Source organism: Rhipicephalus microplus, chromosome 7 (genome assembly GCF_043290135.1).
Source record: "Rhipicephalus microplus isolate Deutch F79 chromosome 7, USDA_Rmic, whole genome shotgun sequence".
NCBI classification, from domain to species: Eukaryota; Metazoa; Arthropoda; class Arachnida; order Ixodida; family Ixodidae; genus Rhipicephalus; species Rhipicephalus microplus.
In genome coordinates, this window is record NC_134706.1 from 86127484 (window position 1) to 86143320 (window position 15837).

Genomic DNA, 15837 nt, shown 5'->3' on the forward strand with positions numbered 1-15837 from the left:
CAAACAATGAAGAGCTTGCGCCCGTGTCCAGCAACGCCGAGAATTTGCGACCGACAATGGGGACCGAAATAAACGGCGCGTGCGCACCAGCAAGACTGCTTGCCCGATACGCAAAGGGGAGAAGCAAGGGTTCGGCCGCTCGTGCCTTCACGAAGGGCCCGCGCTCCCGTTTCCCCTGCCTCACAGGAGGCAAAAACGCGGAGCACTCCCTCCCTATGTGCCCTCGTTGACGGCAGCGGAAGCAGCGCACTCCATCGCGGTCCCTTTCCCGAGACGCAGCTTCGAGCTGCCGGGGTCGGTTCGCCGCGTGATCAAAGAAACCGCTCTGACGACCATTACCACCGGTGATGCGCTGGGTCGAATTTCGCCCCTGCTCGCGCGCGTCGAGTTGCAATGCAGCATCGGCTGCACGCCTCCCGTACGTGTAGGGATCTAAAGCTCGATCGCTTATCTCCCACGCGCGCCCACCTGTAGCGGCAGCCGCAAAGGTAGCCCCGGCGGGCTGTTGCCGCTGAGAAAGGGTCAGCGCGGTTCGAGGGCCTCGCTGGCTGGCGGTGGCGGGTGATAGGAACGCGCGGCGAGAATGTTGCCTTGGATGCACTTTGCCTCGACGGCCAATTCCTCCAAATCACGGAAGCGACTGCCGCGCAGGTACGCCGAAAAAGTCGGGTGTGCCTGCCTAATCACCTGTTCGACGCGCTCCTCGTTCGAGGCTCTGGGCTCAGCGATAGAAAAAAGGTCTTCCATCGCGCGTACGTACTCCTGAAGCGACTCATCAGGAGCTAGTGCGCGGAGCTCGAGCTCGCGCCGCATCCTACTCGTAGTTAGCGGGTAAGAATTCGGGCAGGAAGGCCGCGCGGAACTCATCGAGGGTTGCTGCTCGGTGGCCGGAAAGCCGATGCCACCTGGCCGTCGTGTCAGTCAGTGCAGCAGGGACGACGCGTCCGAGCACTTCCTGGTCGTGTAGACCCATGGCTCTCTGATAACGTGTGAGGGGGTCCAGGTAATCTCTTGCACTTTGCAGATCACCGTACCCGCTGTAGGTCGGAATGGCCAACATGACAGCGGGATGAGGGCGTTTCGGAACGGCTGAAAGCGTTTGGACTGCCCCCGTGAGTGCCTGAATCATTTGGGCGGCATTTTGCAGCAGCGTCTGTGCGCCCGCTTCAAAGGAAGCTGTCGGTGCATTAGCGGCGCGGGCGAGCGATGGGGAACTGTCTCCAAGCTCGATAAGCGGCGTGGTTTCAAAATGGATACCGGCCGTCGCGACTTTGGGGAGCGCCTGTTTTTCACAGCTGACTCTTGGGGCAGCTTCACGTGAAAATGCTAGGCCGCTTGCGGCTAACGGTGCAGGCGCGTGCTCGAAATGAGCTTGGCTGCTAGGTTGCGTAGTAGCCAGCGGGCAAAATTCGGCAACGGCTGAGGCCTCGGTGCCGATCTGCGCCCCGGAAGGTCAACTGAGAGCCGTTTCGGAGCGCTGTGACATAGAACTGCCATTCATTCCAAAGGGAGCAGTAGTAGTCCAATTTGCCCTTGTGCACTGTTCGGGTTGGGCTATGGCCCCGGACCCAAAACACGCTACCTCTCCAGTGGGAGCTGACACGTAGCGCCTCGTGTCATCCCGACTGGGGCTTGTGACAAGTGAGGGTGCGCGATTGTGATGCTCAAGGGGGGCACTGGCCCTGTTCTCGAGCAATGCGATATCTGCTAAAAGCGTCAACAGACAGAACTCACGCGGAGCAGACATAACGCAGGTAAACGTGGCGAGCCTGATTCGCAAAGGCGGGCTGACTCGGCTAAGATAAATCAAAGGCTTAATGAGCCTTTGATATCGCGTTGGGCGCCAGTATGGTGACCCAGCTACTAACTGCAGTGGATCACCGCGGTTCACGCTTAGCGAGCCACAGGGCCGCTACTCCGTTTACTCGCGTGTAGCGCACCGCTCCGCGCGCGCTCAACTAATAAGGCGTTTGGCGAGGCGCGGCAAATAGACAGTGTTCTAATGCAAAAGTACACAACACTTTATTGCCTCTGGCGGCACCCCGAACAACAGTACAACGTCCGCTCACGGGACGCGGGTAGCAAAGGCACCGCACGCGGACGTTCACAATAAGGGGAAAACCGCGAGCACGTCGCAGCTGGCAATGGCGAGCTTTGACACGCCGGTCGGGAAAAGGTCCCTCGCGGCTATGCTGCGCACTCTCACGATGGCCAATGGGCCTGGTCGCGAGTGTTAGGGCAAACCTCGTACGCGTAGGCCTACGGCAAGTGCAGCTCATTGTGGTACGACCACTTTAAGCACTAGGCACCGCTGTGGGCTTAGCGTACGCTACCGAAGCTAACACTCAAGTAAACACGCCTGCCAAGGTGCCCAAGACACCCCAGGCAGGCTACAGTCCGGCGATTCTCAAAGGGGACGCGGACGAAGGAAAACACGTGCTTACCCGGCGCCGACCACGGAAAAGAGAGCGCTCCCTCGGCGCGCGCGTACCGCGTGCTGTGCCCACACGTGGCGCCATCTATCGCCACGTGGTGTTAACAGAGCAGAAAAGCAAAAGGGTGTGGCCGTGTGGCGAAATGCCCGCGAAATGGTGGCGGGCGCGCCTCAGATCCTCACAGACTTTGAGCAGTACCATGTTCTCGCCACGGCGACGGTTAACGCATGCCCTGCGGCTCGCTAAGACCGGACCCACACTGGTGGCCGTACTTTTTCGGGATACGTGTACACCACACTGGCGCCCAACGTGGGGCCCGAACCCACGACCCAGAGATTAAGAGTCTCATGCTGCACGAACTGAGCTAATAGTGTCATTTTAATTGCATGGGTGACGTCCGGCTGTTTTTTGCAGACCGGTAAAGGGCAAATTTAGGAGAGGGGGATGTGGGAATTGAGGCTAGCCGGCTGCCTTTGCGCGGGCTTTGCCGCCTTTTCTGCCGTTCTCATGTCCCGACATGTCTGCCCTTCTTTGCTGTCTGCCACGCTGAGAGAGCGGAGTGACGTTTAACCCCCTCACCCGGTAGCGGATGCTGACTGTGGCACCGCGCGTGGTCTCTCTTGAGAGGTTTTCACGCGCTGCGTCAGGAGCGGACATATACTCTCCGAGACTGCGAACGGTGAGCCACGCAATATTTTCTGTCCGTTGACTCCCGTCGCTCGGGGCTCGTCAGACTTCGCTGACGGCGCCTGACGCCCGAGGCGAACGCTCACCTTTTGTTGCCCCACTGCGTACGCACGGCCGAAGGGTGGTACGGTCCTAGTGCGTGGCCTAGCACGCCGAACCGTCTCCCTCCGAAGCCAATGCGAGCGCCTTTGCTCTCGCTCGAGCAACCGGGCCTTTGTTCCGGTGTCTCCGTGAATCACCTTTACCGCGGAGACGTGCTCGTGGCACCCTGTGTAGTACTTTTATGCCCGTGGCGTGGATAAGCCTATTTGCTTGCCCGCCGCGCCTTTGGAACGGGCTGTTCTGCGTTTGGTGTTGCCACAATAAAGTGTTGCGACTTTGAGCAGTATCGTGTTCTCGTCACGGCGACGGTTAACGTGTGCCCTGCGGCTCGCTAAGACCGGACCCACGCTGGTGGCCGTACTCCTTCGGGATACGTGTTACCACAAGGTGATCAAAATAACTTTCAATTAATGACTAATTAAAAACAAAACAGTAAGAGGCACATAAAAACTGAGTTCATATTTGACATCTGTACATGTAAATACACCATCTCATTAGTTTTCATCACCCTAGCTTAAATAATAAGATGTCTGATGGCTAAGTACCTCTTCCCTCCTTAAATCGGTGAAGCCACATGCTGTTGTCAGCAAGCTTGTTTCACCGAGTGCAGCAGCAAACCATTTGGGCTTGGGGATCAGCATGGGGCCATCCCCTGGAATGTTCTTCGTGTGCACTTCTAAAAACCAGGCATAGAGTGCCTTTTCTACATTTCCGTGGGCAGAAGCGCGCACATGACAGGCTCCCGACATTTGCTGCTTCGCTGCTTTTGCCTTGAAATCTGCCTTGTTTTTCAATAAGGTTCTCAAGTGCTCCGTGGTATCCCGAAGTCGTCCGCGATGGTCGAACATTTCTCGCCCACCTCAACACGCTGAATGGCCTTAAGCTTCGTTGCAAAGTGAAAGGTTTTATGCATCTTGATGCTGGCCGTAGCACACGTGAAGTCGACAATTCAAAGAGTCTTCAGCGGCTTTGCACACCACGCACGGAAAAGAGAAATGCTGCACATGTGGCGGTACGTAGGCGACGCGACAGCGGAAGCAAGAAAGCGCTCGCAAGGCGATGGCCATCTGCGAGGGCAACAGCAAAAGGCGCAAGCTGTGGTTGGCTGATCAAACCTCGCAAAACAGCGACAAAAAATAAAAGGAAAGGTGAAAGGAGGAGGACGTCATCTCGTTCGTTCCTGCCCTTTGAGCCGACAGGTACGTGGAGAAAACAAGAGAAAGAAAAACGAAAAAAAAGAAGAAAACAGCCGTTTCGCTAGTTAGAGATTATGCAGTCCAAGTCCTCTCGCCCTTTTTTTTTTATGTTTCAGGTTTTGGTGCAGGCGTGGTGCTGCCGGGCGCTGCGAGGGTCAAAGCGCGTCTTCCAACTCGTGCGCGGAGCCGCTCTGCCGCGGGGAGAGATCGCGAAAGGGGGGGGGCGAGTCCTCACGCGTCGTTAGATATATCTGAAGGCGGGTAAAAATATCGTTCGATATAAGCGTGCGAATTTCTATACTTTCAAAAACATTTTAAGAGGATAAGTTGTGAGTTCGATATATGCGTGTTCTATATAACTGTGCTCGACTGTGGTTGTTTTTGCGTGTAAAACACCCCAGAACCTGATGACTTTTTTTCTTTTCAACGCATTAGCATTTTCTTTTCTCTGCACAGTGCGGCCGACCTGTATGTGTTGGAGCACCTGGATAAGGAAGTGCAGAACCAACCGGAACTGTGTCCTCTGCGAATTCTCTACGAGTACCGAATGCCCAGTCGCGTGGACCGACGCCTGCTCCAGTACTGTCTCGAGGTGGGTGTGGCCGATCACTCATGAATGTGCTTGTACATTAGGCTTGTGAGAATGCTCGACTGCTTCGAATATTCGAACAAATATCACTGTATTCAAATTCGCTTCTATTCGAGTTTGGATTGCTGGAAATTTCAATACGAATGAGTGAATTTCAGTTCGCTTGTAACCCCTTTAAAGGTGGTTTCACTGCTGTAGAAGGGTGCCTAGCCATGAAAGCATCTATTATATCAAGGTGCATATGAATCTGCATGTAACTCATTATGTCTACTTAGGACAGGTAGTAACTGCGGAGTCGATCCTTGTGAATAAAGTAACTACAGTTGAACCCCACTACAACGAATGCCGATTCAACGAAATTTCCGCTACAACAAAAAATTCACGCTTCCCTGCAGCAGTCCATAGGAGTCAATGTATAAATATTTTCGTCACAACGAACACTCTTTCTCTTGCCGTCCCGCTTCAACGAAATTTCACAATGCAATTCCAGGCTCAGATACTTTTTGCTATGCACTAAGCCCAATCTTATAACACTTGATGCATTTTGAGAACCTGAAAATACGTTGTCGAAGTCTAAAACACGTTGGCACCACCAGAAACCGCCCCTGTTCAGCAAGCATGGGCGTTGGACGCTGCTGGGAAAGAATAAAAAGCAGCGGACACTTTTTTAATTTAAAAATAAACACTCCTTTGTTTCGCTAGCTCAGATCAGCTATATTTTTTCGATTTCATTACAACAAAATTCTCGCTTCAACGAAATATTTTCCTCGCCCCGTGAGTTCTGCTGTAGCGGGGTTCGAGTATAAAAGAATAAGGATGGGGTGGATCACATTCGACAGGTATTCTCAAATCATTAATGTTAGTGTATTACTGACCCTCAAAGGAAGATCAAGTCGAATCTCATTAATTCGAACACACTTAATTCGAACTCTGGATGAGGTCCCGTCAAAACTATTGGCGAAAACGCCCGGTAATTCAAACGCGCAAGCACTTTCGACGTTTAATTCGAACATACCGCACTCGGAAAATGCTCTCAGCACCCCGCCCAGTCCCGCGGCGGCACCTCCGACACCTCAACGCTGTGCGAAAAAGGAAAAGAAAAAGAAAGAAAAGGCTGCGGTAAAATTTTTGCTCTCTCTCAAATGCCGATCTGTGACGTGCCTTTGCCACGCTTCTCCCTTTTCCGCCCCTTCCATGAGGCACTGCGCCGTGCTCCCAACCGGGCTATAGAAATTAGGTGCCTTTTCTCCTCTTCTAACCCCTACCACCACCACCCTGCCACATAACGACCCTTCTCCTTCCAAAGCCGTGCGCAAAGAGAGAGAGAGAGAGAAAAAAAAAGCTGTCGTGGAGTGTGGCTCTCTTTCACGTGCCTGTGCCACGCTTCCCTTTTTCTCGTCCCTTCCACTTAACCCTTCTCCTTTCAACAATGCGCGCGAAGAGAGCAAAAAAAAACAAAAAGCTGCCGTGGTGTGTTGGCTTATCTCAAACGCCGATATGCTTCTCTCCGCATGGAGACGCTTCTTCTTGTCACGTGCTGGCCACGCTGCGGCTTTGGCGCAGAAGGTAGTAGCGGCACGGTCGCTGGAATAAAGAGCGCACCGTGCGCTTTTTCATCCAGCGGCCATGGTAGCGGAGATACAGTCATTGTTGTCATCTTTAGCGAGTGTTGGCGCTGGACATTGCAGGGCACAACTTCTATTGCCAGGAGAATGCTAGCGCCAAAGTAGACATGCTTGTCGCCATGTCGGGCTTTACCTGCAAGGTCCGTGTTGGCCCCTTCTGCAGGCTCAGCGACTTTACTCGTCGAGGCGGAGGGTGGCTCCCTTCCTCATGAAGGGTTAAGCCGGCTTTTAGCCATGCTGGTGCATGAGGGTACGCCGAGTTTGCGTGCAGCGGCATCCGTTTCTGCACCAAACAGCAGTCCTGTAGTCCCAAAGGGATGGGTTGTGTCTCGCTGGGCCCTAGCGGACAGGAGACGGGGAGTGACCGCAGCGCGCCTCACGCGCTGCGTTAGCCCACCTTGCCAGAGTACGTCCGCTTTGTGTGTCGTGATTGATATACTGCACCGAACGGTAGCCCCTATTTAGGGTCTCCCGGGTTTGCATGCTAAAAGGCAGGCCGCGTCTGTTTGGCGCCTGGCGCCGAGCGGCGGCCCCCTTGCCAGGCTATGGCCTTTTGCTCGAAACAAAAACTCCCTCTCACACGACCCTGGGGGGCAAGACATGCCGGGACAGTCGTATGGATGATGATGGGTTGATGAGTTATGTGAGACTCTGAGACAAAGCACCTTTGGCGCCGCGTTTTCTTCCCATCTGACAACGGCATGCTTTACAAGCTGCGTGCGAAATTGATTGACTCGCTGAAAGGCAAACATGTGCAGACGTCGGATGTCCTGTGATTTGTGAATAAATGTAAGTATTCTGAAACTTCCCCCTCGTGTGTTAGCTCGATGAACGTGCGCCACTGCATGGGGAGCCCTCTGTTTACTTAGCTTTCATTATTTCGAACTTATTTTAATTCGAACAACTTTTTGGGCCCCTTTGAATTTGAATTATCGAGATGCTACTGTATATAGCATCAGCATCTTGCCGGTATTTACCGTAAAAACGGGAATATAGGTCGAATTAAAGAAAAAAAAAACAATGAAAAGTCATCCCTCGTCTTATATACCGGTAATTGACAGAAAAAAAAGTAGAAGTCTTGTAACAATGGGCAGCTAAGGTCGAAAGCTTCCATTGCCATCGTGAGCACCAGCAGCAGCATCGTTGGGCAAGGACTACAGTGTTCTAGCAACGCCGTTTTCCCTCAGTTATCTGCTGTCAGTCTGCTGTTTTCTTTCTTTTTTGTTTCCTTCAAAAATGAGTGGTAGTCGATGGCAGTTTACGATAGGCTTTGAGAGAAAAGTTATTGAGTATGCCGAAGCGCACAGCAACCTAGCGGCACAACGGGAAATCGGTGCATCGGAGAAAAGCGTTCGATACTGGAGGAGCCAAAAACAGCGCATCACATTCTGCAGCAGCAACAACAATAACAATAACAACAACAACAACAACAACAAAAAAAGAACATCGGGTCATGGACGGACTGCACTGCACTCCGAACTGGGAACGCCACACGCCAAATTTGTCTGGGAGCTGCGTGCAAGATCGCTACCCGTAACAGTGGAGTACATCCGCGTGAAAGCCCTTGAGATAGCGCGTGACTCAAAGCTCACGAGGGTGCAATTCAAAGGATTGCCATCGTGGGTGTGCCGATTTATGAAGCGGAAGGGTTTCGCGCTGAGGCAGCATGCATCCGTCTTTCCGCAAATGCTGCATCAGCAACGCATTGGATGGAATGATGTACTCGGGGACGTTACTAGGGAAAAACAGACGTCGTTGGACTAGAGTTCGAACGAGTCTGAGTGACAGCACTTTGTGGCCTTTTGGTGTTTAACTACATAAGATTAGTGTTAAAATAAAAAGAAACATCACCACAGTGCACCTGGGTATGTCACATATTTGTCAAGGTAAGGGTGCGCCGCAATAATTTGGAATTTTTAAATATTTTTTTTGGAGATTCAAAGTTTGGGGAGTCGACCTATATTACAGTTTTTTACGGTACCTACGGAGCAGAAACCTTGAGGCTTGCAAAGAGGTTCTTAAGTTGAGCACGACACAGTGAGCGATGGAAAGGAAAAGGGTATCTGTAACCCTAAAAGACAAGAAGAGAGCAGAGTGGGTCATGGAACAAAACAGGTTTAAGTACAGTAAAACCTCGTTAATTTGAACTCGGTTATTTAGAAATCCTGCTTTATTCGAAGGATTTCCGTGGTCCCGTATTTTGCAATGTAAGTTTGAGTTGATGATTTGAAGCGGCGGCTGGCACCAGTCCGGTTAGTTAGAAAACTTCGAGTGCAATGTGCCAGTTTCAGATCCCGGTTTCGCCGCAAATCCCCCGAAATGACGGCCCTTAAGAGTCACAAGGCAATGCAAGGTAGCGATACTAATGAGTGTTAGCTGAAGCACCCCAGCCTCGCTACTTCGAGCGCAAAAAAAAAAACACGGTCTTGTGGTCAAAAACGTGTGCCCGAAGAAAGCTGGACGTGCTTCACTGCAATAGAGCGGTGACGCGCTGGCAGCATATTGCATGTTTTTAGCAACACAGAGGGACATAGTTCACTAATTTTTTCTGGGATCGTTAAACAATTAATAAAGCACAGTTAGGCGGAGTTCGTGACGCATGCGAACCTCCGATTGCCGGTTTCTTCAGCAATTCGCACTTTTGCATTGCTGGCAGAGTTCGTGCCAGCAACACCTACTTCGTAAACTAAGTTAGAAAGGTTCAAAGATCATTTTTCCCAGCCACAGTGCATTATAGTTTCCTCATACTGACCATTACTAAATTCGTAATTATACCAGAACGAATGTGCGAATGGTCGCATCATGACGTGCCGACGCAGCGAGGTGCAGGTGACATGCTGCCCGCGTGTCACTACCGTGTTGCCGTGAAGATGTCTTGTTTTCCGCAGGCGCGCATTTCAGTTGATCACGACAGCGTTTTTTTTGTTTTTTTTTCACTGGCAGCAGCGAGGCCCGCCGTTCCCTCGTGTTTGCGGGAAAATTAAGACCAGGTATTGCCGAAAAACATAACCCTTGGAGCCGCTAGCTAGTCGGCACAGCAAACGACGAGCACTGATTACTTTGAACAGTTCTAAGCTCCTGGCATCCCACTTTTTGAATGTTTCGTTAATTTGAAAACCTGCTTAATTTGAAGATTTCTCGCGGCCTCAGTGACTTCGAATTAACAAGGTTTCACTGTATATCATATTTAAAATCAATAACAAGAAATGCACATGGGTCAGGCACTTAGCGCAATCAAAGGTAATCTTAATTCAACCTTGAAGTGTGGCTTCACAACAGTGCAGATTTTGTCTGGTTAGGTGTTCTCAGGGCTTAGCACCCCTTCAGTGCACTGAAACCACCTTGATAGGGGCTTGCATGCAGACTAACGCGCAAGTAAATCAAGGTGCGTTTCAGCTGAAAAGGTCAGACGATGACATTTAACTAACCTACATGGCTACAGAAAAGCTCACAAAGCTGATACGTGTATGCTGTGGGCTATCATTAAAAGTGAAAGTTGCCCGTATTTTGACGAAAACTTCGTTTCTCACGAAAGCGAAGCAGATTTGTCGTGTCACGAAGGGCCCAGTTTCTTCACTAATGCAGGAAACATGCAAAGTCATAGTGTTGATTTCTTGTTAACACTGAGGCTAGCACAGACAGACAAGGGAACCAATAGTGCTGCCATCGTGTCGCTTATTCACCCTCCTTGAGAGGGCGCTCCTAAATTCCGCTTGGTGGCACGGCAATCTTTATTTATTTTATTTTTTTCAAGGGTCCCTAACAGAAGGGAAATTTCATGAGGGGTGGGCATACAAGGGATGAGTAAAGGTAAAGTTGCATGTGCAACAAAACAAAAAACAAATTTTAGGACATAGCTGAAGCGGCAGAAACAAACAAAACAAAAAAAGAAAAGAGGGGGGGGGTAACAGGTACACTTGTTTGTGGACTCTAGATAAAAGCATTTTACAGTGACTAAAGATACCACTTATGAGGTACAAAACCTTGCCAAGTACACAAAATATACGTACACGCCATACTAGGAAGATGACACTAGAAACCATTACACAAGATTTAGCATGGTAAGTCACAAGAAAAAAACAATTATTACAGTTCAGTGATGGTTGATAGGTAATTGTTAAAGACTTCTGCATTCTGAATGCTAACAATGGTATCTGGTAGGGCGTTCCATTCCTTAGCTGTCCGAATGAAGAAAGATTCGGCAGATGTGGTAGTTTTGGTACGAGGGTAATGTACTTGCATAGTGTTGCAACAACGATTAGAGAAATAGGGGCGTTTAGTGACGTAAATGCTGGGTGGGGACGCGTGACAGAATTTGTGGAATAATACAAGCCGCGCAGTTTTTCGGCGTTGATTAGGAGGAATGAATGCGGCACGTTTCTTTAAGTTTGTTACACTGGTGAACTATGAGTAATCGGAAAAGGCGAATCTGGCAGCGCGGTTTTGGATGGCTTCTAGGTTTTGGATGAGATAATGCTGGTGTGGGTCCCAAATTACTGCGGCATACTCCAATTTGGGGCGTATTATTGTGGCGAAAGCTAATATTTTTAAGTGGCTGGGAGCAAACTTCAGGGTTCTTTGGATATAACCTAAAGATTTTAGCCGTGGAAATGATGTAATTGATGTGTAGGGTCCATAATGGGTCACTTGAGATATGTATTCCAAGGTACTTACACAAGCTAGTCGGTTGTAGAAAACTGTTATGTAGGGCGTAGTTGTACTTTAATGGATTAGTACGTCGGTGAAAAGACACTTATCTACATTTAGAAATTTTTAAACTCATCTGCCACTTGTGACACCAATTTTGAACGGCTGTTAGGTCTGCTTGTAGCCCCGCCGCGGTGGTCTAGTGGCTAAGGTACTCGGCTGCTGACCCGCAGGTCGCGGGTTTAAATCCCGGCTGCGGCGGCTGCATTTCCGATGGAGGCGGAAATGTCGAGGCCCGTGTGCTCAGATTTGGGTGCACGTTAAAGAACCCCAGGTGGGCAAAATTTCCGGAGCCCTCCACTACGGCGTCTTTCATAATCGTATGGTGGTTTTGGGACGTTAAACCCCACAAATCAATCAATCAATTAGGTCTGCTTGTAAAGCTATTTGATCTTCATGACTAGCGATTGTTGCGTAAATAACGCAACCGTTGGCGAATAATCTTATGTTGTTAGCAATACAGTGGGGAAGGTCGTTAATGTGAATCAGGAAAAGCAGGGAGCCAAGGACTGTTCCCTGGGGAACACCGGAGAGAACGGGAGAGATTTGAGACCTAGCTGTATATACGACGACGAACTGTTTTCCGTCAGTGAAAAGGTTATTAATCCAGGACAAGACGAATGGGTCGAGATTAAGCAAAGAAAGTTTGGTCATAAGGTGGTGGTGAGGAACTTTTTCAAAAGCCTTTTCAAAGTCAAGAAATGGCATCAGTTTGGATGTTCCGGTCAAGATTTGTGTGCATGTCATGGATGAAGGCAGCAAGTTGCGTTTCACACGGCAGGCATTTTTGAAAACCATGTTGGGAAGGGTGAATGAAGTTGTGCTGTTCGAGGTGATTAATGTTGTTTGTAAATAAAATGTCCTCTATAATTTTGGATGGGATACTTGTAAGCGATATGGGCTGGTAGTTATATGGGGATGCTTTGTTGCCATTTTTGAACAAAGGAGTGATTTTACCGAGTTTCTAATCACTTGGCACCTGTCCCTGTGGAAGTGATTGAGGGAAGAGCAGCTGAAATCCTGCGCTAATTATCAATTGTGTATTCTTTAATATTTTGCTGTTCATGTTATCAATTCCACTTGCAGATGAGAGTTTCATTTTTCTAATTACGTTACTTATTCCATTTGCAGATATTTCAATAGGTGACATTGGCTCGCTTATAATAGACTGAAGGTTCTCTCCGGAGTTTCCAAAAAAGCTATGTTCACGCGTGAAAACAGCACAAAATGCATGGTTTAAGGCATTGGCCAAATCCATGTCACTGAGCGGTTTGTTATTAGTACCGGATAAAGTTATCGGCGAGATATTTCTTGGGTTTATTGTTCGCCAGAATTTGTTAGGGTTATTTTTGAGCATGTCTTGTAGTGTTAGAAAAAAATCGCGTTTCGCATTTTGAATGTTAATCGAGAGGCATCGCACAGAATCAGAATATTCTTTCTATAGGGACGGTTGGTTCTGTTTTACGGCGCGCCTGAAAAGGTGTTTTTTCCGGTTTATCAGTTTTTTAATCACATTGTTAAACCAAGGGGTGGATGTTTTGTTTTTAATTTTTATGCTTGGTATATATGCATCACTTAGTTGGTTGAGTTTTTTGACTAATGGCTTCCAATTGTTTACTATGGTGCGCTTGTTGAATCCCTGTATTGCGACTAATAAAGTTACTGATGTCTGCACTTGGCTTCGGTGTATCAAAGCATCATAGTACACTCAAACCTTGATGTAATGAACGGGAATATAACAAACTATTAGTTATAACAAAGTAAGGGAAGAGTAGCTTTTTCAAATATACAATGTTACGTATATATATTTATGAGAAATTTTCAGATATAATGAAGTATTTCATGCATGTGTGACTGTTATAATGAGGTGTGAGTGTATTGAAATTTGACTCTTAAAGAGGCGGAAAAGTGTTTGCTTGCAATTAGCTATGATAACATGTGTGTGTGTGTGTATGTATGGTCTTAACGTGTGCTAGTGATGTCGGTCAAGGTGTTTTGATGTCTGGCATTTCCGTAACGTCTGATGGTGGTGCTAATTGGCATGTTAAATTGCCCTTGCAGGTGCCTCGGGATCAGCAGTCCAAACAGGGACCCTGGTTTCGACAGCCCACGGCTGAGGAAATCGAGGGCCACCGCGTGGTGGTGACGACCCTGTCGTCGTCCCAGATGCTCCTCACAAGCAACATCAAGAGAGGTTTGTGCAAAACTCAAGTGCAAGCAAGCAGTGTTATTAGTTGGCACACGGTGGCATTAACTAGTAGGGACATGCAAATACACTCAAACTTCATTATAACAATACATCTTTATTGAAAAATTAAATTTATCTTCGAAAGCTTGTTGTAAAGGTTTATTTCTGAAACTATAGCTATCGCAAGACCATTTTTCATTTACTTTGTTAGAACTGATATTTCATCGTACAGTTAAAGGGGCCTTGAAATACCTTTTTAAGTAACCATAGAATAAGTCACTGGAAAAGCATATTACCTCACAAATTGAACGCCACAAACTTTCAAGAACCCGTTAAGTACAAGCGGAGTTACAAAGATTTGTCACACGCTGCAATCACATTCTCTCCTCTCGTCTCGACGAAAGCGCTGGAAGCTGAGCAGGGAGGGATGTGAGGAGAAAACAGAAAACATCACTTGCGCTTCGTGACCTTGATCATTTTTTTCATTTTTTTCTTCGAATGCGCGGCTTTTTCAGTGCGATCGCGCATGCACACATGGACAAGTGACGGCTTCTCGCAGCAACCTCTGTAACAACCGAATGCGCCATGTTCAAATCAGCCAATGGCTGATAGATGGGCTTACTGGGCTTATTTCTCGTGATTTGTCAAGAGAAGAGAAAGCAATTTTTAGCTGACTTAGATAATTTGTTGTGAATTCCAGGCCGCGTGCTGCAATAAGATTTTGCTCGCAAGTTGTCGGGAGCCTCTACTACCGATCGGCACTGCACTGTTTTCTGATCATGTTAAAAAAGTGTTGCAGGGCCCCTTTAAACTTGAATATAATGAAATCGACAAATTCACAAAAAAATTCGTATAAAGATTTCACTATATATAGGTTGGGTACAAAAATTCAAAAAATAAATGCACAAATTAAACAAAGGGGAAGTGAAGGCAGAGCTGACCCAAAACGCTTACTTACCTGTAAAAATACAACGTATTTTTGTGATAGCGATTGTATGGATACTCTCAATGGGTTTTTGCTGTCGCCGCTGTGTTCCGTAACAACCACGAATTGATAACATGACCCCGCGCACCGTAACATTTATGAGCGAGTAAAAGCGCGTGAGCGCTGCTGAAGCAGAGATCAAATGAGCCGGCCCATCTCTATTGCCTGAAGGGCGCATGAAATAAAATTCTCCCACATGTTAGAACTGCCGTCGAATGCTCAAACAGGAAGTAAACCACCGGTAATGTACAAACATGAACAAACTCGGGGGGGGGGGGGGGGGGCGGTCGCTCAAGTAGCAACAGTAAACTTGGATTTTAAGGGGGGACGCGGCTTTGGGATCGCGAAAAATGGCAAAAAAATCAATTTTTTGAAACTCAAGTTTTCAGTTTCTGGAACCCTTTTTCTATCTGGTTCCAAAATATCTACACTGAAAACCGCGCAGAAGTGCTTCGGAAAATTCGTTTCACCCACCTAGGTAGCAAAACTTCTTCTGGAAATGGCGAGAAAACGGCGATTTTCAAAAAATTATAGCTTCGCGATGCTTGGGCCGGGAGCCGGCTTCTTGGGCTCATTGGAAAGAGCATTTCTCCGTGTTTAACTTTCCCGCCTCAGCTGGCTCCTCCCTTTAACAACGAGCGAGCAAAAAGCAAATGTTTGAAGGTCGTTTTGAGGCCCTTGATTGGCCGTGGCCGCCATGTTGCCTCAGCTCGCCTCGCCATTGGCCCGATGCTCGCTCCGGGAGATCGTCGTCTGCTGCTTGTGCGTCGCGAGGACATGGCTCTCGAAGATCGCCACTTCGTGATGTGTTCACGGCTTGATAATCACTCAAGATATAACTACGCTTTAGTTACGAGCAGTAAGCGGATGCGCGATCAGGTTACTACGAGCGGGAGCGCGGTCTACGAGCGCCGCGCGTCATCGGAGTCGTCAAGCCCTAACTCCGCCGACAGCGAGACTGCGGGCAGGAACGACGCGCTAGTGCATTCGTGGCGACGTGCTTCTTCGCAAGCAACGAAGCTGTAAGCGGCGGCACGATCAGATTACTACGAGCGGGCACGCGGTGGTCTACGAGTGCGGCGCGTCATCGGAGTCGGCTTTAGGCCTAACTCCGCTGACAGCGAGACTGCGGGCAGGAACGACGCACAAGCGCACTCTTGGCGACGTGTTTCTTCGCAAGGAATGTACCACATCACTTGCTAGCTCCTCTGAATCTCGTACGGGCATTTTACGCATCGGCAGCAGACAACACAGTCAAGCTCGTCACCCCCCCCCCCTCACTGCCATGGATCGCTCGGAACAGCGGCTAGCAGTTTCGCGCGA

The 15837-nt window shown here is 48.9% G+C and overlaps 1 protein-coding gene across 3 annotated transcripts in view; it reads left to right on the forward strand.

The window, feature by feature from the left end:
- Nucleotides 1-15837, forward strand: part of Helz (Helicase with zinc finger) — a 126820-nt gene that overhangs the window by 59820 nt on the left and 51163 nt on the right. For all 3 annotated transcript variants that reach the window (XM_037431399.2, XM_037431398.2, XM_075869420.1), the window contains 2 exons: nucleotides 4877-5012; nucleotides 13403-13535. In XM_037431399.2, the coding sequence (XP_037287296.2) occupies nucleotides 4877-5012; nucleotides 13403-13535 (269 nt within the window). The remainder of the gene's footprint in view (nucleotides 1-4876; nucleotides 5013-13402; nucleotides 13536-15837) is intronic.